Here is a 26,553-nt window from a genome sequence, read left to right as displayed (position 1 = left end):
TGAATAGGACTGGGCCCAGAACAGACCCCTGCGGGACACCTCTATTTACCTCTCTCCATTCTGAAAACTGAACATTTATTCCTACCCGTTGTTTCCTATCTTTTAGCCAGTTACCAATCCATGAGAGCACTTTCCCTCTTATCCCATGGCAGCTTACTTTGCATAAGAGCCTTTGGTGAGGGACTTTGTCAAGGGTTAGATGGACCATTGGTCTGACCAGTATGGTCGTTCTTATGTTCTTATGAAGTCTGAACAGGCCACGTAGGAAGAATTCTTGCCTCCTTGGATATATCCTTTGTTATGTCATCAGCTAAAAAGATCGCTTCTGTGAACAAGAGAGGAAGAGGATTGTAATATTTATTCTGCTTGTTTTCCCTCAGACTCTACGAAGGGAAAGAAAAAACAGAATTCCAGGCTTCTTTGCAGCAATTCTTCCTGTCTGTCAATCAGCTGATGAAATCCACACTGGAGAATACAACCCTGCTATCCCAGGTGAGGAGGGCAGGGGAGTCCTGGCCTTATGATACCTGTTTTTGTCCCTACAGCTGAAACCTCAGCAAGATTCTGGAGAGGTGCAGATATATGGGAGCGTGTTTGTGTGTGTGCGCACTCATGTGTGTGCCTCATTCTCTGAAGCATTTGTTGCTGCCTACTGTCAGACATCACACAGAACTAGATTGGCCACTGAGCAGATCCAGTCTAGCCATTCCTCTGCTTTTATGCAGGGTGCTAGAATTTGCCATCCTGTTACACATGGTTAGATGGAGTGAGGGGACATGCATCATGCAGAATTGGTGCCATTAAGTATTACTGCATCAGAATCCTTCTCTGTCGGCACAGTGCCATGCCTGGTAGAGAGGAAGGGAGTTACACAGCTCCTTCATTTATAAAATCATAGAATATCAGGGTTGGAAGGGACCTCAGGAGGTCATCTAGTCCAACCCCCTGCTCAAAGCAGGGCCAGTCCCCAGCTAAATCATCCCAGCCAGGGCTTTGTCAAGCCTGATCTTAAAAACCTCTAAGAAAGGAGATTCCACCACCTCCCTAGGTAACCCATTCCAGTGCTTCATCACTCTCCTAGTGAAAAAGTTTTTCCTAATATCCAACCTAGACCTCCCCCACTGCAACTTGAGACCATTGCTTCTTGTTCTGTCATCAGGTACCACTGAGAACAGTCTAGATCTATCCTTTTTGGAACCCCCTTTCAGGTAGTTGAAGCAGCTATCAAATCCCCCCTCATTCTTCTCTTCTGCAGACTAAACAACCCCAGTTCCCTTAGTCTCTCCTCATAAGTCATGTGCTCCAGCCCCCTAATCATTTTTGTTGCCCTCCGCTGGACTCTTTCCAATTTTTCCACATCCTTCTTGTAGTGTAGGGCCCAAAACTGGACACAGTACTCCAGATGAGGCCTCACCAATGCTGAATAGAGGGGAATGATCATGTCCCTCGATCTGCTGGCAATGCCCCTACTTATACAGCCCCAAATACCATTAGCCTTCTTGGCAACAAGGGCACACTGTTGACTCATATCCACCTTCTCGTCCACTGTAACCCCTAGGTCCTTTCCTGCAGAACTGCTGCCTAGCCATTTGGTCCCTAGTCTGTAGCAGTGAATGGGATTCTTCCATCCTAAGTGCAGGACTCTGTACTTGTCCTTGTTGAACCTCATCAGATTTCTTTTGGCCCAATCCTCCAATTTGTCTAGGTCACTCTGGACCCTGTCCCTACCCTCCAGCGTATCTACCACTCCTCCCAGTTTAGTGTCATCTGCAAACTTGCTGAGGGTGCAGTCCACGCCATCCTCCAGATCATTAATGAAGATACTGAACAAAACCGGCCCCAGGATGGACCCTTGGGGCACTCCGGTTGATACCGGGTGCCAACTGGACATGGAGCCATTGATCACTACCCGTTGAGCCCGATGATCTAGCCAGCTTTCTATCCACCTTACAGTCCATTCATCCATCCCATACTTCCTTAACTTGCTGGCAAGAATACTGTGGGATTGGCTACCTCTTCTCTATCACATCAAACAAAGCTTCTGGTCTTAAATTTCAGGACCCTTCCTAGCCTATCCCCACTGTACCTGCCATCTCTCATGTACTATTGGGTGTTGACTCCCACTTTGGATTGGCCAGTGATGCCACCCTCCATCATTCACCTGTTAAATTTTCAAACAAGTCCCTTTGTGCTCTCTCTTGTGCTTCCCTTCATGGCTGGGAGAAGCTCTCCATAAACATCCTAAAAGCTACCTTATTATCCTTCTTGAAATCCTTCCTTAACATTCTTCTTTATGTTAAGGAAGGTATCTTTGCTGTGATATCTACAGAAAACTTGACAACGGTTTGGCTGCTGGTGTGCCGAGACTACTGGCTATCATGCTGACCAACTTTGTGTCATTGTTTCCTTGTACAGTGAGACAAGGGATGGGGTCTAAATGAGCTGTTACCACTCAAGAAAGAGATCTTGGAGTCATTGTGAGTAGTTCTCTGAAAACATCCACTCCATGTGCAGCAGCAGTCAAAAAAGCTAACAGAATGTTGGGAATAATTAAGAAAGGGATAGATAATAGGACAGAAAATATCATATTGCCTCTATATAAATCCATGGTACTCCCACATCTTGAATGCTGCGTGCAGATGTGGTCGCCGCATCTCAAAAAAGATATATTGGAATTGGAAAAGGTTCAGAAAAGGGCAACAAAATTGATTAGGAATGTGGAACAGCTTCCACGTGAGGAGAGATTAATAAGACTGGGTATTAGCCAGGATGGGCAGGGATGGAGTCCCTAGCTTCTGTTTGCGAGAAGCTGGGAATGGGTGACAGGGGATGGATCACTTGATGATTCCCTGTTCTGTTCATTCCCTCGAAACACCTGGCATTGGCCATTGTTGGAAGATAGGATAATGGCCTGGATGGATCATTGGTCTGATCCAGTATGGTTGTTCTTATGTACTCCCTCGTCTGTTGGTCTGTGTCCCTCTTTGACAGGCTTACTTGCCTAGTGGATGGAGGGGAAGTAGTAGATGTGATATCTCTTGGTTTTAGTAAGACTTTTGACACAGTCCCATATGCCATTCTCATAATTAAACTAGAGAAATGCGGTCTAGATGAAATTACCATAAAGTGGGTGCAAAACTGGTTGAAACACTATACTCAAAGAGAAGTTATCAAAGGTTTTCTATCAAACTGGGTGGACATATATCATGGGGTCCTGCATGGGTCAGTCCTGGGTCTGGTACTATTCAATATTTTCATTAATGACTTGAATAAAGTAGTGGAGAGTATGCTTATAAAATTTGCAGATGACACCAAATTGGAGAAATGGTCTAAATTCAACAAGATGAAATTCAATAAAGATAAGTGCAAAGTACTACAAATAGGAAGGAAAAATTAATTGCATGACTACAAAATGGGAAATGACTGGAAATAACTGGCTAGGTGGTCATATTGCTGAAAAGGATCTGGGGATTATAATGGATTGTGAATATGAGTCAGCAGTGTGATGCAGGTGTGAAAAAGGCTAATATCATTCAGAGTGTATTTACAGGAGTGTTGTGTGCAAAACATAGGAGGTAATTGTCCCACTATAGCACTGGTGAGGCCTCAGCTGTGTCCAGCTCTGGGTGCCACACTTTAGGAAAGATGTGGACAAATTGAAGAGAGTCCACAGGAGAGTAACAACGGTAGTTCTGCAGAAAAGGACCTGGGGATTACAGTGGATGAGAAGCTGCATATGAGTCAGCAGTGTGCCCTTGCTGCTATGAAGTCTAATGGCACGTTGGGCTGCATAAGTATGACCATTTCCAGCAGATCGAGGGAAGTGATTATTGCCCTCTATTCAGCACTGGTGAAGCCGTAAGTGAAGTACTGTGTCCAGTTTTGGGCCCCCCACTACAGAAAGGGTGTGGAAAAATTGGAGAGAGTCCAGTGGAGGGCAAAGAAAATGATTAGGGGCCTGGGGCACATGGCTTATGAGGAGAGGCTGAGGAAACTGGGGTTATTTAGGATGCAGAAGAGAAGAGTGAGGGGGGATTTGATAACAGCCTTCAGCTACCTGAAGGGAGGTTACAAAGAGGATGGAGCTCAGCTGTTCTCAGTGGTAGTAGATGACAGAACAGGAATCAATGGTCTCAAGCTGCAGTGGGGGAGGTTTAGGTTGGATATTAGGAAACACTATTTCACTAGGAGGGTGGAGAAGCACTGGAATGGGTTCCCTAGGGAGGTGGTGGAATCTCCTTCCTTAGATGTTTTTAAGGATCGGCTTGACAAAGCCCTGGCTGGGATGATTTAGTTGGTGTTGGTCCTGCTTTGAGCAGGGGGTTGGACTAGATGACCTCCTGAGGTCCCTTCCAACCCTAATCTTCCATGAGTCTATGATTACACAGCCCTGATTCATCCCCAGAGAATGGTCTATTGTATGCATTGAATGAGATGGGGTCCTATGTGAATCCAAGGATAAAAGATATGAGATATATTTAGGATATAGAAGTGAAATAAGTAGGGCTGTCAAGTGATTAAAAAAATTAATTGCGATTTATCGCACTGTTAAATAATAATAGTATACCATTTATTTAAATATTGTTGGATGTTTTCTACATTTTCAAATGTATTGATTTCAATTACAACACAGAATACAAAGTGTACAGTGCTAACCATATATTTATTTTTAATTACAAATATTTGCACTCTAAAAAACAAAAAAAATAGTATTTTTCAGTTCACCTAATACAAGTACTGTAGTACAATCACTTTTTCATGAAAGTTCAACTTATAAATGTAGAATTATGTACAAAAAATAACTTCATTCAAAAATAAAACAATGTAAATCCTACAAGTCCACTCAGTCCTACTTCAGCCAATCCTTCAGACAAATAAATTTGGTTACAATTTGCAGGAGATAATGCTGTCTGGTTCTTGTTTACAAAGTCACCTGAAAGTGAGAACAGGCATTCACATGGCACTGCTGTAGCTGGCGTCGCAAGATATGTACATGCAGATGTGCTAAAGATTCATATGTACGTTCATGCGTCAAACACCATTCCAGAAGACATGTGTCCATGGTGATGACGAGTTCTGCTTGATAACAATCCAGAGCAGCGTGGACCAATACATGTTCATTTTCATCATCTGAGTCAGATGCTACCAGAAGGTTTATTTTCTTTTTTTGGTGGTTTGGGTTCTGTAGTTTCCCCATTGGAGTGTTGCTCTTTTAAGACTTCTGAAAGCAAACTCCTCACTTCATACCTCTCAGATTTTGGACGTCACTTCAGATTCTTAAAGTTTAGGTTGAATGCTGTAGCTATTTTTAGAAATCTCACATTGAGACCTTCTTTGTGTTTTGTCAAATCTGCTGTGAAAGTGTTCTTTAAATGAACATGTTCTGGCTCATTGTCCAAGACTGCTATAACATGAAATATATGTCAGAATGCGGGTAAAACAGAGCAGGAGACATACAGTTCTCCCCCAAGGAGTTCAGTAACAAATGTAATGAACGCATTATTTTTTAATGAGCATCCTCAGCATGGAAGCTTGTCCTCTGGAATGGTGGCCGAACCATTAAGGGGCATACGAATGTTTAGCATATCTGGCACATAAATACCTGGCAATGCTGACTACAAAACTGCCACGCAAATGCCTGTTCTCACTTTCAGGTGATGTTGTAAATAAGAAGCAGGCAGCATTATGTCCTGTCAATGTAATCAAACTTGTTTGTCTTAGTGATTGGCTGAACAAGAACTAGGACTGAGTGGACTTGTAGGCTCTAAAGTTATATATTGTTTTGTTTTTGAGTGCAGTTATGTAACAAAAAATATCTACCTTTGTAAGTTATACTTTCATGGTAAAGAGATTGCACCACACTACTTGTATGAGGTTAATTGAAAAATACTGTTTCTTTTGTTTATCATTTTTAAAGTGCAAATATTTGCAATAAAAAATATCAGGTGAGCTCTGTACACTTTGTATTTGGTGTTGTAATAGAAATCAATGTATTTGAAAATGTAGAAAAACATCCAAAAATATTTAATACATTTCAGTTGGTGTTCTATTGTTTAACAGTGTGATTAATCGTGATTAATTTTTAATCATGATTGATTTTGGTGAGTTTATCGTGTGAGTTAACTGCGATTAATCGACAGCCCCAGAAATAAGTATTAATGTTGTAAGATAGGGCCTTCATAACTTAGGCAAACAAGGCCTCAAGCCTAAAGATAGACTTGGCAGAAAGAACTAACCAGTAAGTGACCCCAGGTCACAAGTTGTCACAAGACAGCAATGTCCGTTATTATAAGATGTCATAAGGTAGAATGCTGCATTAAGTCAGTGTTGTTAAATTGCTGGTATTTAGGAAATATATCTTGCAATGTACTAGTTAAAGCCAGTTAGAGTATTTTGTGGATTTTTGCAGAGGTAGGGGTCAGCAGTGTGTTAACAATAAGTTTTGGTGATTGAGTGACATAAATGTTAATGAGTACAAAGGGAACTAACAAGCTAGCCTATGAAAAATGGGGCACCCCGAATTTAGGGGTGTGTGGAAGTACAGATAAAGAAAAGCGGTTGAAACCTTCATAAGTATGTATGAACCTCAGTGGGGCATTATGAAAGCTGTATCCTGACAACACTGAGGAAGATAATGACTGACATTCTGGGGTTCCACACCAGGAGATGTGAGTGATGCCAGTCACGGGGCTAAATACTTGGTACTATCTCTCTATGTGCTGTGACATTGCAGTGTTTGTGGGATTGTTTGTGAATTTGCTAGCAAAGCGGCTTGTGATAAATTGCAGTTGTGCTCCTTGTGTCTTTCATTCGATTAACATTGGAAATAATCTTCCTGATGCTATAGGAGACCCAGCCCAGCCCAGCCCCATAGCAACCACTGCAGTCTGAGAAATCAACCAAGCTGAATTCTCAGTGCTTGGCTTTGCAACCTTAATGTTCTTTTGATGCAGTGTGTGTGTAATTTCATATTGTTTTCTTGAGTAAACAAAAAAACCTCTAAATTCCATCATGTGCGACTATATTTACCATCCACACTGGTATCCACACAAAATTCTCTGTCATTTGCACACTCTAGGGCACCCACCTTTACCCAGTTCCTAGGGCTCAGTCGGAAGGAACCCTCAGGCCCACCAGGTCACCTTTGATGGGAGGGCGGTGGCTGCTGCTGCTCACTGCGTAAAAGAGTGTGTATTTGGCCCTGAATGAGGACACTGGCACCAGCTGGAGATCTCCAAGGCGTGAGACCAATGGTTTTAGGACAGTGCTTTTCCTTGTGATAGCAGTTGACCTACTGGTCAATGGTTGAAGTCAGAATCTTGAACAGGGTGAGAACTGGTGGATTTACTAGTAGACTTGGGAGGCTTCAGATGTGTGTGCACCAGCAATGGCTGTGTATGCTGGCAGCAATTGTGCAGAACATAGAAGACTATATGGAGGCTGAAACATCGGAGGAAACACCAGAGCCCTGGCTGCAGCTCAGACCTGAAGGATACTCATAGGATGGGCTAGGGAACCATTGGAGAAAAAAATCTGAAGTGACTCATAGACTGCAAAATGGATCTAAAAATGAAGCTAGTGGAGGATCCACCTGCACCTCTAAAAAATGTTTTACTTGTAAGGGAACAGGGGCAGAGACAAAAATTCTGCCTCACAATGGAATGTGACTTTCTGGTTACTTTGTAGGTTTGCTGAGGGACATCTGAAAAGGACATTCACCCAGACCCTAGAGAGAAGTCCCAGCCCCTCCTTTATGGAATATGTGAAAACTTTGTTCCATTTGGGAATATGGCAGAAGCAAGTCATATTATTGTGGGAGCCCCAAAGACTGGGGTCTCTTTGTGGGACTGTGCCTATATAAATATAAGGGAGAATCCAATTTTCTTCTTGAAATTTCTTCCTCTGTTGTTTTAAAGTAAAGACCTGAAACAGTTATTCCTGTCTACAATGATATATTTGAATTATCACAGTCAGTTTTTTCTGATTCCTTTTAGTGTTGACCTAGTAAGAGTAAAGGATCTCAGCAAAATTTCTCCATTTGGGGAAGGAGAGCTCATGGAGCTACTGTTTACGTTAGTAATGTCATGGGTTTGTTTACATGAAGTATACTGAATCAGAGCAAAACTTCTTTGTGCATCAGCCTCAGTCTTATGTATGGAGTCAGGATGAAATTCAAGGAGCTTTTAAACAGGGTCTAACGAGTGCAGAGGCTTGGTGCTGGCTCTTTGCACAATAAGAACTTCACTCGGAGCAGTAAGATTTCTAGTACCTGTGTCCTTCTAAAGTTTGATAATAAAACATAGCCCAGTAGTTAGCTCTTTTTGCTGATTTCTGCTTTCAGGGAGCCGCTCTGAAGTACCTGCCTTCGATTCTGGAAGATGTGTTTGGGATCTTCGACTCCTCTGTGCTAGGGTAAGGGATACTTTTCTCCTTCTTTCAGCCAATGCACCAAGCTCAGTCACTCTCTCTCCGCAGAGTGGCATGTGTATTTGTAAAGGGCATCCTGTATGTCTGTTTCATCCCCCTGCCACCAAGGCTTACCTTCCAATAGTCCTTCAGTGATATCCTCTTCCTGCATTTGTGACATCACATTCCACTGATGCAAGGGCGGCTCTAGCTTTTTTGCCGGCCCAAGCACAGCAGGCAGGCAGCCTTCGGCGGCACACCTGTGGGAGGCCCTCGGTCTCGCAGATTCAGCGGCATGCCTGCGGGAGGTCCACCGGTCCCATGGCTTCATCGTACCCGCCACCGAATTGCCGCCAAATCCACGGGACCGGTGACCTCCTGCAGGCATGCCGCTGAAGGCTGCCTGACTGCTGCCCTTGCAGGGACCGGCAGGCGCACCCCGCAGCTTGCTGCCCCAGGCATGCACTTGGAGTGCTGGTGCCTGAAGCTACCGCTGCACTGATGTATATTTAAAGGTGATGTCAGTAAATTTATACTGCAGGATCAGTGAGAGTGGTCACAGGGTCAAGCATGGAGGACAGAGGCCTGGTGTAACTGAAACAACATAAATAATTCTGAACTGGGGCAAAGGAAATAAGGTGACAGTGAAGACAGGTGATTCTCCCAGGAAAGGGCCTCCCAGTGAGTGGCTATTGCACTGTTTGCTGGGTGGGGAATGGAAATGCTGCATCCAGATGGGGAGTGCAACAGGCAGGAGTTGTGGTAGGAGGAGTATCAGAGGGGGAGCTGTGTTAGTCTGGATCTGTAAAAGCAGCAAAGAATCCTGTGGCACCTTATAAACTAACAGACGTTTTGGAGCATGAGCTTTCGTGGGTGAACACCCACTTCGTCAGATGCATGTAGTGGAAATTTCCAGGGGCAGGTATATATATGTAGGCAAGCTAGAGATAATGAGGTAGTACAATCAGGGAGGATGAGGCCCTGTTCTAGCAGTTGAGGTGTGAAAACCAAGGGAGGAGAAACTGGTTTTGTAGTTGGCAAGCCATTCACAGTCTTTGTTCAATCCTGAGCTGATGGTGTCAAATTTGCAGATGAACTGAAGCTCAGCAGTTTCTCTTTGAAGTCTGGTCCTGAAGTTTTTTTGCTGCAGGATGGCCATCTTAAGGTCTGCTATAGTGTGGCCAGAGAGGTTGAAGTGTTCTCCTACAGGTTTTTGTATATTGCCATTCCTCATATCTGATTTGTGTCCATTTATCCTTTTCCATAGAGACTATCCAGTTTGGCCGATGTACATAGCAGAGGGGCATTGCTGGCATATGATGGCGTATATTACATTGGTGGAGGTGCAGGTGAATGAACCGGTGATGGTGTGGCTGATCTGGTTAGGTCCTGTAATGGTGTCGCTGGTGTAGATATGTGGGGAGAGTTGGCATCGAGGTTTGTTGCATGGATTGGTTCCTGAGCTAGAGTTCCTATGGTGCAGTGTGCAGTTACTGGTGAGAATATGTTTCAGGTTGGCAGGTTGCCTGTGGGCGAGGACTGACCTGCCACCCAAGGCCTGTGAAAGAGTGGGATCATTGTCCAGGATGGGTTGTAGATCCCTGATGATGCATTGGAGGAGTTTTAGCTGGGGACTGTATGTGATGGCCAGTGGAGTCCTGTTAGTTTCTTTCTTGGGTTTGTCTTGCAGTAGGAGGCTTCTGGGTATACGTCTGGCTCTGTTGTTCTGTTTCCTTATTTCCTCGTGCGGGCATTGTAGTTTTAAGAATACTTGGTGAAGATTTTGTAGGTGTTGGTCTCTGTCTGAGGGGTTAGAGCAGATGCGGTTGTACCTCAGTGCTTGGCTGTAGACAATGGATCGTGTGATGTGCCCAGGATGGAAGCTGGAGCTATGAAGGTAGGCATAGTGGTTGGTAGGTTTTCGGTATAGGCGTTAAAGTGACCATCACTTATTTGCACCGTGGTGTCTAGGAAGCGGACCTCCCGTGTAGATTGGTCCAGGCTGAGGTTGATGGTGGGGTGGAAGCTGTTGAAATCGTGATGGAATTTTTCTAGAGTCTCCTTCCAATGGGTCCAGATGATGAAGATGTCATCAATGTAGCATAGGCAGAGAAGGGGCGTGAGTGGACGAGAGCTGTGGAAGCGTTGTTCCAGGTCGGCCATAAAAATATTGGCATATTATTGGCATATTATGGGTGCCACTGATCTGGAGATATATATTGTCATCAAATTTGAAATAGTTGTGTGTGAGGATAAAGGCACAGAGCTCAGGAGCCATTTGTGCTGTGGCATCATCAGGGATACTGTTCCTGACTGCTTGTATTCCATCTGTGTGTGGGATGTTTGTGTAAAGAGCCTCTACATCCATGGTGGCTAGGATGGTGTTTTCTGGAAGGTCACCAATGCATTGTAGTTTCCTCAGGAAATCAGTGGTGTCGCGGAGATAGCTGGGAGTGCTGGTGGCATAGGGTCTGAGTAGAGAGTCCATATATCCAGACAGTCCTTCAGTGAGAGTGCCAATGCCCGAGATGATGGGGCGTCCAGGATTTCCGGGTTTGTGGATCTTGGGTAGTAGATAGAATAACCCTGGTCGGGGCTCTGAGGGTATGTTGATTTGTTCCGGAGTTAGTGTAGGGAGTGTCCTGAGTAGATGGTGCAGTTTCTTAGTGTATTCCTCAGTGGGATCTGAGGGAAGTGGCCTGTAGAATTTGGTATTGGAGAGTTGTCTGGCGGCCTCCTTTTGGTAGTCAGACCTGTTCATGATGACAACAGCACCTCCTTTATCAGCCTCTTTGATGATAATGTCAGTGTGGTTTCTGAGGCTGTGGATGGCATTGCGTTCTGCACGACTTAGGTTATGAGGCAAGCAATGTTGTTTTTCCACAATTTCTGCCTGTGCATGTCGGCGGAAGCATTCAATGTATAGGCCCAGACTGTCATTTCGACTCTCAGGAGGAGTCCATGTGGAGTTCTTCTTCTTGTGCTGTTGGTGGGAGGGTACCCGTGTATCAGTGCGCTGTTCAGTGTTTTCCTGAAAGTATTCTTTGAGTCGGAGACGGCGAAAGTAGGCTTCCAGATTGCTGCAGAACTGTATCATGTTGGTGGGGGTGGCAGGGCAGAAAGAGAGTCCCTGAGATAGGACAGACTTTTCTTCTGGGCTGAGTGTGTAGTTGGATAGATTGACGATATTGCTGGGTGGGTTGAGGGTACCACGGTTGTGGCCCCATGTGGCAGGTAGGAGTGGGAGCTATTTCAAAAAGGCGGTTACTGAATCCAAGTGAGATTGATTGATTAAAAACCAGAGACTATATAAATTTTAAATGTGCTCAAATGGCACATGAAATGGTTTTCTCAGTACCCGCTCTGCAAACTTTCTCTGGGGTTTATCTGTCTTGCATATCATCAGTTAAAAAGTTCCACAGGCCAGATGCTGCCATCAGAAATACCTATGCAGCCCAGGGATCTTCAGTGGTCTTGGGCAGCTGTCACTGACTGGAACTTGATATACAGCCAAGGAGGAAGAGCTCCCTCTCTTCTTATCTGTGTTGGCTCTGCAGGATTAATAGTAGTAAAAAGCAGCAGAAACTGATTTCCATCACTGAAGTCAACAAATCAGACTCTGAATACTTACCAAGAACAGAGCTGTTGAACAAGCTGCCACCATTTTTACACATTTCATTTTTCAGAGTTTAACTGCGATTTAAAGCTAAATAATTACAATTTCTTCTTCGAGTGCTTGCTCATATCCATTCCAATTAGGTATGCACGCGCCGCGTGCACATTCGTCGGAAGATTTTTACCCTAGCAACACCCGACGAGTTGGCAGGGCGCCCCCTGGTGTGGCACCGCTATGGCACCGGATATATACCCCTGCTGACCTGTCCGCTCCTCAGTTCCTTCTTACCGCCCGTGTCGGTCGTTGGAACAGTGGAGCGCGGCTTAGCTGATCTCCACTTCCCTAGCTATTCACCGTTCTAGTACTTATTGTATATATAGTTGTATAGTTATAGTTGTAGTTTATACTTTATTAACCTTTGTTAACGTAGTTAGTGTATATACTTAGAGGGTTGGGGATTAGCCTCTTCCCCTCTCCCGGTGCCCAGGCCCATGACTGGTTCACCGGGCTTCAAACCGTGCTCGGCCTGCCGCCGGCCTATGCCAATGGGAGAACCCCACGACTCCTGCCTAAAGTGCCTGGGGGAATCCCACCTCACAGATAAGTGCCGGATTTGCAAATCGTTTAAGCCACGGACAAAAAAGGAGTGAGACTTTCGCCTTAAGCAGCTCCTAATGGAGGCGGCCTTCACTCCTCCAGCCTCGGCACCGAGTGCCGCACAGTCCGCGTCAGGGAGAAGTGCCTCGTCGGCACCGAAGAGCGCTGGCACCGCCAAGACGCCCCAGCACCAGCCGTCACCGGCACAGAAGACAGCCCGGAACCACTCCCTCTCCCCACGTGCTAAGAAGGCCAAGGCTCCTGTGGCTCCAATACCCGCGCCGCAGTCAGAGCATCAGCCAAGACCGAGTTGCCCGGCACCAACAACTGCCGCGGCACCGGCGATCCCAGCACCGTTGATTCCAGCCATGCAAGAGCCGTCGAGTCCGGTGCGTGACAGCTCCCCGGCACATGCCTTGGTAGAGCTTCTCGTTCCCACCACGCCAGAGACCTTTTCAACGGTGAGGGAACTCATTGCTCTAATAGAGCCCACCCTCCCTCAACCCCCGGCACCGCCAGTGCAGGTTGTTGCGTCAGCGGGGAAGCCGGCCCTGGTCAGGCCACCTTCCATCGATCCTGCAGGCAGGCACCACTCGAGGTCGAGGTCTCGCCAGCATTCCCGATCTCGCTGCCAGTCCCGATCCAGGCGCTGCTCGCAGTCCCGGTACCGGTCCCCTTCTTGGTACCGGTCGTACTTGCGGCACCGCTCAAGATCCCGCTCCCCGGACCGGTACTCCAGATGGTGGTCCAGCTCCCGGCACCGTTCTCGCCGCAGCCACTCTCACCACCAAGCTTCACAATCCCGGTCGACCTCCTGGCACCGTGCTGGTTGCAGGTCCCGGTCAACCTCTCGGCTGCGGTACGACTCCCAGTACCGCTCTCCGGCACGGCACGACTTACGCATGGGGCCACTCCTCACGTGCACTCTGCTCCGCCATGGCCATCACGGCACCCATCTGAGTCTTTGCACACTGACAGCACCGTGTATGGGGACTCAGACCCGCAGAGCCATCTTCTTCAGGAGGCTCAGGGCACAGAACAAGCACCTCAGTGGTCCTTCTGGACGCCTTGGGCATATCATCAGGCCCAAGGCGAGCCTACAGTACCATCTCGTTCTGCCCCGTTGGAACACCGAGCACCAGAGGCCACTGTTAGCCACCCTCCTCCAGCGGCTACAGACGACTCGGCTCTGGCGCCGGACCCTCAGGTGTTTCCGGACCCTGATGTTCGTCAAGAACAGGAGTCACTGCATGATCCAGTCGTGCCGGGTCTGTCTTCCTCCTCATCACCAAATGAGGCAGTGGCTGGTACCACCTCATCGGGCCCGCCCCCGACTGACCTCCGAGCCCACCAGGACCTTCTAAGGCAAGTCGTCTTAAATATCAACCTCCAGGTGGAAGAGGTCCTGGAGGTGGAAGACCCGGTCATAGACATATTGTCGGCAGATGTGCCAACTCGCGTGGCTTTGCCATTCATACGGTCTATCCAAGCCAAAGCAGACACCATTTGGCAATCTCCAGCGTCTATCCCTCCTACGGGCAGAGGCGTGGAAAGGAAGTACATGGTACCCTCTAAAGGGTACGAATATTTATATACCCATCCTCTGCCATGCTCTCTGGTTGTTCAATCTGTGAATGAGAGAGAGCGCCATGGCCAACAAGCTCCTGCCCCAAAATTGCGGGAGGCTAGAAGGATGGATCTATTGGGGCGTAAAGTCTACTCCGCCGGAGGCCTCCAACTGCGAGTGGCCAACCAACAGGCCCTACTCAGCCGATACAGTTATAACACCTGGCAGTTGGTGGGTAAATTCGTTGAACTAGTCCCACAGGACTCCCGCCCAGAATTCCAAGCCCTTCTGGAGGAGGGAAAGAAAGTGGCATGGACTTCCCTGCAGGCCTCGCTCGACGCTGCTGATTCGGCGGCCAGAACCGTGGCCTCGGGCATTACAATGAGGAGAATATCGTGGTTGCAGGTCTCGGGTCTACCTTCCGAACTGCAACACACTATTCAGGACCTTCCGTTTGAGGGACAGGGCCTTTTCTCTCAGAAAACGGACCCTAGACTCCAGAGTCTCAAAGACAATCGAGTCATAATGCGTTCCCTCGGGATGCATACTCTGCAAACCCAAAGACGGTCCTTCTGTACCCAGCCTCAGCGCCCCTATCCCCCGCCCAGGCCATGACAAGACTTTAACAGGAGGCGTGGTCGTGGGAACTTCAGGAGACAATTGGGTTCCCAAGGGGGCCAGAATAACGCTCCCGCCAAACCATCAGCGGGACCAAAATCGACTTTTGAAGGTGCGCCCGACAGCAGAGCACCAGTCCTTTCCCAGGATCCTCTTCAGTTCTCCAACCGCCTTTCCTCCTTCCTCCCTCCGTGGGCCCAATTAACCTCAGACCTTTGGGTCCTACGCACGGTGGAATTTGGATACCGCCTTCAATTTGTTTCGCCCCCTCCTTCCCACCCGCCCTCCCTGTCCCTCTTCAGGGACCCCTCTCACGAGCAATTCCTCTGGCAGGAGGTTCGCACGCTCCTGTCAATCGGAGCTATAGAGGAGGTGCCGGAGGAGTTCAGGGGCAAGGGATTTTACTCCCGATATTTCCTAATTCCTAAGGCAAAAGGAGGTCTCCATCCCATCCTAGACCTGCGCGGTCTCAACGTCTTTCTGAAGAAGTTGAATTCCGCATGGTGTCATTGGGGACCATCATCCCATCCTTGGATCCCGGAGACTGGTACGCTGCTCTCGACATGAAGGATGCATACTTTCACATCTCAATTTACCCTCCGCACAGACGGTACCTACGGTTTATGGTGCACCACCAGCATTTTCAATTTGCGGCCCTTCCGTTTGACCTCTCCACTGCCCCGCGCGTGTTTACAAAGTGCATGGCGGTAGCAGCTGCCTTTCTCTGCGGTCGGCGCATAAGCGTCTTTCCTTACCTAGACGACTGACTGGTTCGCGGGACATCCGAGGCCCAAGTCACCAGGGATATGGCCGCCATCATGAGCCTATTCGAGCGGTTGGGCCTCATGATCAATCTAGAGAAGTCCACTCTGGTGCGCACTCAAAGAATAGAATTAATTGGGGCCATTCTAGACTCCAAGCTCGCAACAGCCTCCCTTCCGTTACTCCGGTTTCGGACGCTAGTCTCGGCCATAGAAAGCCTTCAAACTTTCCCGACGACCTCGGCCCGTACCTGCCTCAGCCTTCTCGGTCACATGGCTGCATGCACTTTTGTAACCAAGCACGCCAAACTATGCCTGCGTCCCCTCCAAGCCTGGCTTGCCTCAATTTACTGCACAGGCAGGGACTCCATAGACATGATCGTCACCGTTCCTCAAACCATCTTAGGCTCCCTCAACTGGTGGCTAACACCTTCCCTAGAGTGCGCAGGGATGCCGTTCCAACCGAGACAACCCTCAGTGTCCCTAACAACAGACACCTCGTCTCTTGGCTGGGGGGCACACCTAGGCCATTGCTGCATGCAAGGCCTCTGGTCAGCTCAAGAGCTGTCCTTGCACATAAACGTCCGGGATCTGAGAGCAGTCCACCTCGCCTGCCAGACGTTCCAACAACATCTACAGGGCCGTTGTGTTCTAGTGCTTACGGACAACACAACAGCAATGCACTACATCAACAAGCAGGGTGGGACTCGATCCTCCCCCCTTTGTCAGGAGGCGATCCAACTGTGGGAATTTTGTGTAACCCACTCTATAGACCTTGTAGCGTCCTTCCTCCCAGGAGTCCGGAATACTCTGGCAGACCATCTCAGCAGATCCTTTCTCGCCCACGAGTGGTCGCTTCGCCCAGACATTGTTCACTCCATCTTCCAGAAGTGGGGCTTTCCCCACATAGACCTGTTCGCTTCCCGCAACAACAGGAAGTGACAGAGGTTCTGCTCCTTCCAGGGTCTTGCCCCGGGATCAATATTGGACGTCTTCCTAATCTCTTGGGTGAACCACCTGCTTTATGCCTTTCCACCCTTCCCAATGGTGCACAGGGTTCTCGTAAAGCTTCGCAGGGACAGGGCTCAACTGATTTTGATAGCCCCTGCGTGACCCCGGCAACACTGGTACACCACATTACTGGACCACTTGATAGCCGACCCGATCCCCCTGCCCCTCCATCAGGACCTGATAACGCAGGACCACGGCAGGCTTCTCCACCCAGACCTGCAATCCCTCCACTTGACGGCGTGGCTCCTGCATGGTTAACCCGATCGGAATTACGCTGCTCTGCCCCAGTACAAGAGATACTCCTGGGTAGCAGGAAACCCTCTACCCAGTCTATTTACTTAGCCAAGTGGAAACGGTTCTCTTGCTGGTGTCACACGCGGGATGTTGCACCTACAGAGGTTTCCATCCCCACTATTTTGGATTACCTCTGGCATCTCAAACAACAGGGCCTCGCAATCTCATCCTTGCGAGTACACTTAGCAGCTATCTCTACTTTCCACCCTGGTGAAGGCGTTTACTCCGTCTTCTCCCACCCTATGGTTTTGAGGTTCCTCAAAGGCCTGGAGCATCTATTTCCTCTTGTGCAACGCCCCGCCCCTTCCTGGGACCTCAATTTAGTTCTAACGAAACTTACATCCCCCTCGTTCGAGCCATTGGCAACCTGCTCGCTCTTATATTTGTCATGGAAGACTGCCTTCCTGGTAGCCATTACATCAGCTAGGAGAGTCTCTGAGCTTCGGGCTCTGATGGTGGACCCACCATACATGGTGTTCCACAAGGACAAGGTCCAGCTATGCCCACATCCAGCATTCCTCCCTAAAGTAGTCTCGGCCTTTCATCTCAACCAGGACATATTCCTCCCGGTCTTCTTCCCCAAACCACATGCATCACGTACGGAGCAGAAGTTACATTCGCTTGATGTCCGTAGGGTGCTCGCCTTCTGTATTGACCGTACGAGGCCCTTCCGCAAAACTCCCCAACTTTTTGTTGCAGTGGCGGACTGGATGAAAGGCCAGGCCGTCTCTACCCAGAGGATTTTGTCCTGGATAACAGTGTGCATTCGGGCATGCTACGATCTAGCTCACGCCTCTCCGGGTCGTATTACTGCACATTTGACCAGGGCTCAGGCCTCATCAGCCGCCCTCTTAGCTCGAGTACCTATTCAAGAGATGTGCCGAGCAGCTACATGGTCTTCGGTACACACCTTTACCTCCCATTATGCCCTGGTCCAACAATCCAGAGACGATGCAGCCTTCGGCTTAGCAGTCTTCCATTCTGCAGTTTCTCACTCTGACCCCACCGCCTAGGTAAGGCTTGGGATTCATCTAATTGGAATGGATATGAGCAAGCACTCGAAGAAGAAAAGACGGTTACTCACCTTTGTAACTGTTGTTCTTCGAGATGTGTTGCTCATATCCGTTCCAAAACCCGCCCTCCTTCCCCACTGTCGGAGTAGCCGGCAAGAAGGAACTGAGGAGCGGTCGGGTCGGCAGGGGTATATATCCAGCGCCATGGCGGCGCCCCTCCAGGGGGCGCCCTGCCGACCCACCGAGTGTTGCTAGGGTAAAAATCTTCCGACGAACGTGCACGCGGCGCGCGCACACCTAATTGGAATGGATATGAGCAACACATCTCAAAGAACAACAGTTACAAAGGTGAGTAACCGTCTTTTCCAGAAAGTCAGGAAGTAGTTCTAGAGTCTACAGTAACGTTCTCTTCCGCAGGTGGCAGTCTGGGATGTTCTACAGCAGGGGTAGGCAACCTATGGCACGTGTGCCAAAGGCGGCATGCAAGTTGATTTTCAGTGGCAATCACACTGCTGGGGTCCTGGCCACCGGTCCGGAGGGCTCTGCATTTTAATTTAATTTTAAATGAAGCTTCTTAAACATTTTTTAAAATTTGTTTACTTTATATACAACAATAGTTTAGTTATGTATTCTAGACCTATAGAAAGAGACCTTCTAAAAACATTAAAATGTATGACTGGCACGCAAAACCTTAAATGAGAGTGAATAAATGAAGACTCGGCACACCACTTCTGAAAGGCTGCCGACCCCTGTTCTACAGTAACATTCTCTTCAGCAGGTGGCATTTTTTGGTACAACATTTAATAACAGCCAAAGACATAATTTTAAGCTCCACATTTAACAAGAAAAGCCACAACAGAGAATGTCTTTCTGTGATTTCTTGACTCTGTCAGTTTTCTTTTATAATGGACTAGGTTCAGTTTAAGGCACAAAGAAGGTATTGACATTGCCTGTCTTAAAAAACGGCCCCTCGTAAGAGATGGGAGGAGTGACCAGTTCAGAAACGTACAAGCATACAAACACTGAAGGGGGGCTTTTATGTGGGAAACTGACTTGCAAGCTTATCTCTAGAGGTGTGACCAACATGCCCAAAATGTCTGCCATCCTCCCAAAGCTTACATACCCCATTGCTTCCCTGATCCAACCTGCCAGTCAGCTATCAGGCTCAGATCTATACACTCTTAGCAGCCCTTCCCCCTAATTTGCCCAATCCCACCTGTGGGAAGAAGTGTAGTCAATAAATGACCTGGCATCCATTTTGAATTCTTCCTCAAAACAGAGACAGCTGCTGGTGCAGCAAGTAGCCAGAGCAGGAAAGTGGCTCAGTGAGGGGCTGGAGTATACACCCAGCAGGAGAAGGATATTGTAGCTTGAAGTTCCCTGGGATTTTCCCTATCCCAACCCTATTCTGGAGATTTTACATATTATCACCTAACCGAGTCCCCTTGCGTCTGGGCTTTAGGTGCTTGCTGCGGGATTTCATTGGGAACCTGCCCCCTCTGCGCCTGCTTAAGCAGAAGCTGCAGTCCCTGACGGAAATAGTCAACAGCAAGATCTTCCAGTCCTATGGTAAGTGGGGGACATCAAGGGGAACCCCCCATCACAGATCCACAGGGCCTCATCTATGCCCAGCATGTAAACAGTCCGTTGGCAGTGACCCTGTTAGTGTGCCAGGCCTCCAGAACCCACACAATTCACAGGGCAGGCCCGTGGTCTCCAAGACTGGGCCTTTGGATACCTGCAATCCCTCTCTCCCGGCAGCCAAGCCAGACTCCTATGGGAGGCTTGTCTCGTGCCCCTTCAGGGCGCAATGCTCTGAGTTTTTCCAGTATCACCAGGCAGCCTTTCCAAAACAAGGTAACAACGTATTAGTCACCTGGCCAATGGAATCTGAAAGTCCTTAGGTCAGAACACAGAAAGGAGGGTTTCTGTGTTTCCATAGCCAAGCTGCTATGGACCCCATTTCATGCCTGATCTCCCTCTCTTTGTCCTTAATTCCGAGTGAAAGTAGCAGTCGTTATTCCAAAGGGCAGTCGTTATTCCAGCTACCTTGACACCTTCTCCCCTTTGCTCTTAGCTTAGTTCACATGGTGTGACGGTGCTGCCCGTGGGAGCCAGCTGAGGTCACTCAATCAGGGTGAACTGCAAACAAAACGGGGCAGACAAATCCCAAACGCTGGTGGTTATTCCAATACTTAGATTTACCAAGCCAGCACAAAACAGCTTCTATAGTACCTCACTGGTCACTTAGAAGTCCAAACCATGCAGTTCCCTTAAAGTGTCCAGCCTCAGGCCTCCGTCCAGACACACCTGTCAGATATGATGATGATTCCTGAAAATCTTACTTCATCATATAAAAGAAAAGGTTCTTCCAATCCCAAAGGATCAGCCACATACCCAGGTCCAATTATAACTTAGATCTTACCCAAAATACACACTACAGCCAATTGTTATTAACTAAGCTAACATTTATTAGAAAAGAAAAGAGAGAGAGTGTTGGTTAAAAGATTAATACACATACAGACTTGAATTCAATTCTTGAGGTTCAGATACGTAGTAGAGGTGAGCTTGTAGTTGCCAAAAGTCCTTTTAGAAATAGTCCAGAGGTTATAATCCAATGTCCATATTCAGGGTGGCTCCAGTCAATGACTGGGGATCTCAATCCTTGTGGCTTAAGGTTTCCCCCTCTTGAAACCCAAAACAGATCTGAGATGAAGATGGATCGTGTCCCAGGCTTCTTATACATTTTCAGCAGCCTTTTGGCCTGAGAAAGCAATAGGCTTAACTCCTTCTCCCAAACATCCTGGCAATTAGCACAGAGTAATTTATCCATTAAACAGTTCAGATACAGGTTACCACAACCTTTAAAGAGACACATAGACAATAATACTATTTTACTCAAGTATCATCTTAAATGCTAATATTTCTTTTTTGATCTTTGAATTAAAATTATAGCAATAGACAAGACTTGTTTGCTGGCATCCCAAGACCTGAGCAAACATCTACCCTTCTACCTCTAACAATGCAGACTTGCATTTCAAAGCTCTATTCATTTACATATCTCTCTAACCAGTCCTTAAGGTTCACCCTTGGGTCAGGTCAGTCGGTGAGGTGAGTTAATTAACTCTTTCTGGCCCTGTCATCTTTCAACGAGATATTATATTATACTCATAACATCATACATGGTATGCTTTCTGGGGTGTCCTGCTGCCAGATGTCAATTGTTCAGTTGTTGTGGGTGGTCTCATTGTCTCTCTGGAGTCCCTGTTGAACTGGGTCAGTTTCAAACAGTTCTTCAACAACCCTGTCATTCCACCCAGACAGTTAGATGCCATCATGTCTCCTGCACTGCTCCAGGTGCAGTGTGAACTGCTTTTAACTCCTGGTACCAATGCGAGGTACAGGGGGAGGTCTAGGTTGGATATTAGGAAAAACTATTTCACTAGGAAGGTGGTGAAGCACTGGAATTGGTTACCTAGGGAGGTGGTGGAATCTCCTTCCTTGAGGTTTTTAAGGCCTGGCTTGACAAAGCCCTGGCTGGGATACTTTAGTTGGGGTTGGTCCTGCTTTGAGCAGGGGGTTGGACTAGATGACCTCCTGAGGTCTCTTCCAACTCCAATCTTCTATGAGTCTAAGGTACAGAGGGAAACTGAGGCACACATAAGCTTCATAAAAGTATTACAGAAAATTCAGTGTAAGGTTGGTATGTGCCCTGCTGGAAGGCCCTGAGATGTCTGTGATTTCCCTCTTCTCCACTTGGCAATGTTCCAAGCAGCATGAGTGCTTTGGGATCACTCCTTTCTCATCATCTAGTGCCACTAGTGACCACATCGTGTAGAGGATGGAAGGTTGTATTTGGAAAACAGTGACTCAGGAAAGCTTTCCGGACTCGTGGTAGATAGCCACTGTATTGCACTGAGAGCTCATGTTCAGTTAGTTGACAGAGCAGACGGGATCCTTGGACATGCATGGCAAGGCATATCAGGTAGAAGTAGAGCGGTGGTATTACACACTACACGGCATCAATGTAACCTTCTCCCAAGTGGTGTCAGCACCAAGGGGTTCAATATCTAGGGATGCCTCTTAAAATTATAAAACAAAACCAGCTTGAGCCCTCATCCAGAAATCTGGGGAAACTAACAGCCTCTCCAGGGCACCTCTCAGAGGCAGTCCTTCCCCACACACAAGCACTGAGTCTGTGTACAACATAAAAGCAAAACTGTGGTAAAGTGAGAGGGAACACAGCATTTATTTGGGAAAACAGCAACAATGACTCAAAAGTACGCGAACACCCATCTTGCGCTCTATTGGGCAGTAGTCCTTTTGCCTCAGTTTCCCACCTTGAAAGTCCAATGGATGAATGTCCGTTTTATATGCCACTCCCCCATTCCTTCCACTGTATCCTACTCACATGTTGTTTGAGTCCACGGGGTTCATCTAGGTGCATTCACCTTCAGGTCCTGGGGGTGGGCTACTGAGGCCTCTGCCACTTGCTGCTGCTTCTCATTGCTGCTGCCTCTACCACTGCTCTGCTGTGTCCTTTGTCTAGTCCAGTCCAGTCCGACAGCATCACAGCCATGCAGCCCAGCTCTTAGTAACCACAGCTCTAGGATCTGCTGGGTAGGGGAGGGCCTTTGCTGCTGCATCTCTACGTGTGCTGCATTTAGCTGCAAGGCCTTGCTCTGCGGCTCCGCCACCTCGCCCAGTTCTTACTGATTGCAGCAGGAGCGATTGCCCTGGGTAGTGCAGCATCCCAGAGCTGCTGCCTGCTCTGCATCAGACCACCCACTCAGTGATTGCACTGAGGAGAGGCACAGACTCTCCAGGGAGTCGAGTCAGCTCTGTCCTTAGACAATGACGAGGAAAGGTCAAGTGGTGTCTAGAGCACCTGACCTGTCTCCCGCCCATCCAGCTTTCACTTGGCAGTGGCTCACTACAGGGCCGCTCAGAGGATTCAGGGGGCCTGGGGTCTTCGGCAGCAGGGGGCCCCTGCTTCGGCGGTAATTCGGCGGTGGGGGGTCCTTCCGCTTCGGGACCCGCCGCCAAAGTGCCCCGAAGACCTGTGGCAGGGGCCCCCTCCGCCGAATTGCCGCCGAGGTCCTGGCACTTCAGCAGCGGATACCGGGGCAGAAGGACTCCCCACCGCGGGGCTTCGGGGCACTTCGGCGGCGGGTCCCGGAGCGAAAGGACCCCTTGCTGCTGAATTGCCGCCGAAGACCCAGAGTGGAAGAAGCTCTGGGGGCCCGGGCCCTGCGAGAGTTTTCCGGGGCCCCTGGAGCGAGTGAAGGACCCTGCTCTGGGGCCCCCGAAAAACTCCTGGGGCAAATTGCCCCACTTGCCCCTCCCCCCGGGCAGCCCTGGCTCACTACCTCACACTTAGCAGGCCAGGTTCTACTCACAGGGACCTCTCAATCAGGGCATATTAAGTATAACTCTTCTTCGAGTGATTGCTCATATAGATTCCAATCAGGTGTGTGCATGCCGCGTGCACAGTGGTTGGAAACTTTTTCCCTTAGCAGCTCCCATCGGGTTGGCTGTGGAGCCCCCTGGAGTGGCATCTTCATGGGGCTGAATATATGTCTCTGCCGAGCGAGCCCCTCCTCAGTTCCTTCTCACTGCCGGTGACAGCTGTTGGAACTGCGGTCGCTTGCAAAAAGTGCTTCCCTTGGCGTATCTTCTAGTTTGTAGCTGTAGTTTCCAGTTCACAGGTAATTAGTTATAGTTGTATATAGTGGATAGATAAGTTTTGGGAGTGGGGTCCCAAGCATTTAAGCCCTGCAGAACCTGCAGCAACCCTATGCCAACAGGTGATCCCCACGACTCATGCCTGAAGTGTCTGGGAGAGGCGCATCAGACAGAGAGGTGCAAAATCTGCAGAGCTTTTCACCCCAGGACAAAGAAAGAGCATGATTTCTGTCTAAAACTCCTCTTGATAGAGTCCACTCTTCGCCTCCAAACTGCCGCAGACCATCGGGACCCGTCACTGAGCACGTCCATGCAGAGCGCCCTGCCCTCCATATGCGACATGGTGCCAAGGAAGGACTCTGGTCTAAGAGACCCTCGGCAGTGGTGCTCCCCAGCACCGCAGGCTGCAGAGACAACCCAGCACTGCTCCCACTCCCCAATGCCACATAAGTGGCACAGGAAGACTGATAGGGGTCATTCCCCTGTGCCAAAGACAGCAGTGCTAGCAGGTGCAACAACAGTGCATCCTACGCAGGAGCACTCAGTGCCCAGAACACAGGAGTTGGCACCATTGACTTCGGTTCCCCTGAGGAGACCATCGAGTCCGGCATCCAGTGACTCTCCAGACAGGCAGTGCCAAGTAGAGGAGTTAGAGCTGCCCTCCAGCCTGGTCACTTTCGAAGCTTTCAGGGATCTGATTACCACGCCGACACCTCAACCCCTGGCAGTCAGAGACAAGCCTCTGGTGCCTCAACAACCAGCACCGTCTAGAGGCAAGGTGGCCATGATGCGGCGGTCGCCCTCTCCAGTTTGGCACTGCTTCCCACAGCAATGCTCCCGATCGCCTTCATCAAGGCACTACTCACCAGCACTGGGTTCCCGGCAGGGTTCCCCGACACCAAGAGTGGAGCGACACCAACAGAGTGGCACTGGTCTCCCACACTGTCAATTCAGCATCTGACACTCAGCACCGGTCCCCGGCACACTACCCATCAGTGCCACCGTGGTCATCAGGTCGAGATCAGTCTCATCAGACTCTGATGGCGACTCCTTTTACTCCCATCACAGCCGGCACAGTTCTGACAGGCACCGAAGTGAGGCAGGAGTGGTACCCTGGCACCCCCAATCGCAGCCACTTGCACAGTGGCCCTTTTGGACACCCTGGACTTATCACCAGACTCAGGGGTCCTTGTCCAGGGGCTCCCAGTCAGTGGCCTCTGAGACCTGAGCACCCCTGCTGCCTAAGGACCGACCCATGCCACGGGGATCCAAGATCACATTGGCACAAGGCCCATCAGCTGTCCAGGCCATCACTGCCAAGATGACATTGGCACAAGGCACACCGGCTGTCCAGACCACCGCCGAGATGACGTTGACACAAGGCCCACTGGCCATTCAGGCCACTGCTGCAACAGTGTCGGCACAGTGCCCACCGCCGAGCTAGGCCTCCACCACTGGGACAACAGTTGGCATAGAGGCCCCTAGCACTGACCAGGAGGAGGTCAGAGAGCTAGAGGGTCAGGAGGACCGTGCTGCCTCTGCCCTCATCATCCTCATCCCCAGACAAGGCAGTGGCAGGTGCATCTACCTTCGGTCCGCCCCCGATAGACCACGGAGCTCACCAGAACCTACTGTGGAGGATCACACACAACATGGGGTTGCAGGCAGAGGAAGTAGTGGAACCTGAGGGCCCTATGGTGGACATCTTGGCACAAGAGGGGCCATCCAGAGTAGCTCTGCCCCTGATAAAAACAATTCAGAACAACATTAAGACTTGTCACTGTCCCAAAGACTCATTAAAGTGAAAGACCAATAGCAGTAATAAAGGAAAACACTGAGCAATTATCTCAGCACAGAAGCCACCATTATTTCGACCCACAACACTTTATGCCAGTCAATGATGTCGCCGAAGCAGACACTGTGGATTGTACCAATTATTTGGTTGTTTGGTGACATGGACAAATGGGGTATCTTTTAAATGACCCACTGTCATACTAGGGTCATTTACTATGGCCTATGGTGGACATCTTGGCACCAGAGGGGCCATCCAGAGTAGCTCTGCCCCTGATAAAAACAATTCAGAACAACATTAAGACTCTGGCAAACCTGATCCCCCCATTTGCTGAGGGGTTTGGAGTGTGGAAGGGGGCTCAGAGCTGGGCTCTGGGGTGGGGCCAGGGATAAGGGGGAGGTTGGGGTGTGGAAGGGGGCTCAGGGCCAGGGTCAGAGGGCTGGGGGGTGAGGGCTCAGGCTCTGGTGTGGGGCTGGGGATGAGGGGTCTCTGGTGCGGGCTGCAGCAGGAGGAGAAGACTCCCCCCCCCAACCCCCTCTCGCCGCAGCAGCCTGGGGCTGGGAGAGAGTTGCCTCTCCCTGGCCGTGGCAGCTCCAGATCCTACTGCTAAAGGATGTCTCGCAGCATTGTCAATCAAGGTGCACCTTGCAGCCATTTTGGCCTTCCACCCAGGAGCAGCCGGATGTTCAATCTTCATCAACCCTATGGTTGCCCGTTTCCACAAGGGCCTGGAGCAGTTACACCTACATATTAGACTACCGCTCCCTGTATAGGACCTTAACCTTGTCCTCTCCAGGCTAACAAGGCCCCCTTTCGAACCACTGATGACTTGATCCCTTCTCTACTTGTCATAAGGTTGCCTTTCTGGTCGCCATTACCTCAGCAAGGAGGATGTCGGAATTAAAGACTTTCACTTCTGATACCCCCTACATAAGGACAAGGTACAACTCAGACTCATAGACTCTAGGACTGGAAGGGACCTCAAGAGGTCATCGAGTCCAGTCCCCTGCCCTCATGGCAGGACCAAATACTGTCTGGACCATCCTTGATAGACATTTATCTAACCTACTCTTAAATATCTCCAGAGATGGAGATTCCACAACCTCCCCAGGCAATTTATTCCAGTGTTTAACTACCCTGACAGTTAGGAACTTTTTCCTAATGTCCAACCTAAATCTCCCTTGCTGCAGTTT

At 49.0% G+C, this 26,553-nt stretch overlaps 1 protein-coding gene across 2 annotated transcripts in view; it reads left to right on the top strand.

Annotated features, from left to right (window-relative positions):
• Positions 1–375: 375 nt before the first annotated feature.
• LOC115643196 (dedicator of cytokinesis protein 2-like) overlaps positions 376–26,553 on the top strand; it is a 243,020-nt gene continuing 216,842 nt past the window's right edge. For both annotated transcript variants that reach the window (XM_030547063.1, XM_030547062.1), the window contains exons 1-3: positions 376–492; positions 8,342–8,412; positions 19,346–19,452. In XM_030547063.1, coding sequence (XP_030402923.1) covers positions 454–492; positions 8,342–8,412; positions 19,346–19,452 — 217 coding nt within the window. In that variant the 5' untranslated portion in view covers positions 376–453. The remainder of the gene's footprint in view (positions 493–8,341; positions 8,413–19,345; positions 19,453–26,553) is intronic.

Source organism: Gopherus evgoodei, unplaced genomic scaffold (genome assembly GCF_007399415.2).
Source record: "Gopherus evgoodei ecotype Sinaloan lineage unplaced genomic scaffold, rGopEvg1_v1.p scaffold_52_arrow_ctg1, whole genome shotgun sequence".
Lineage (NCBI taxonomy): Eukaryota > Metazoa > Chordata > Testudines > Testudinidae > Gopherus > Gopherus evgoodei.
The sequence above is the reverse complement of the archived record's forward strand: the minus strand, read 5'-3'. Positions and strand labels throughout refer to the sequence as shown.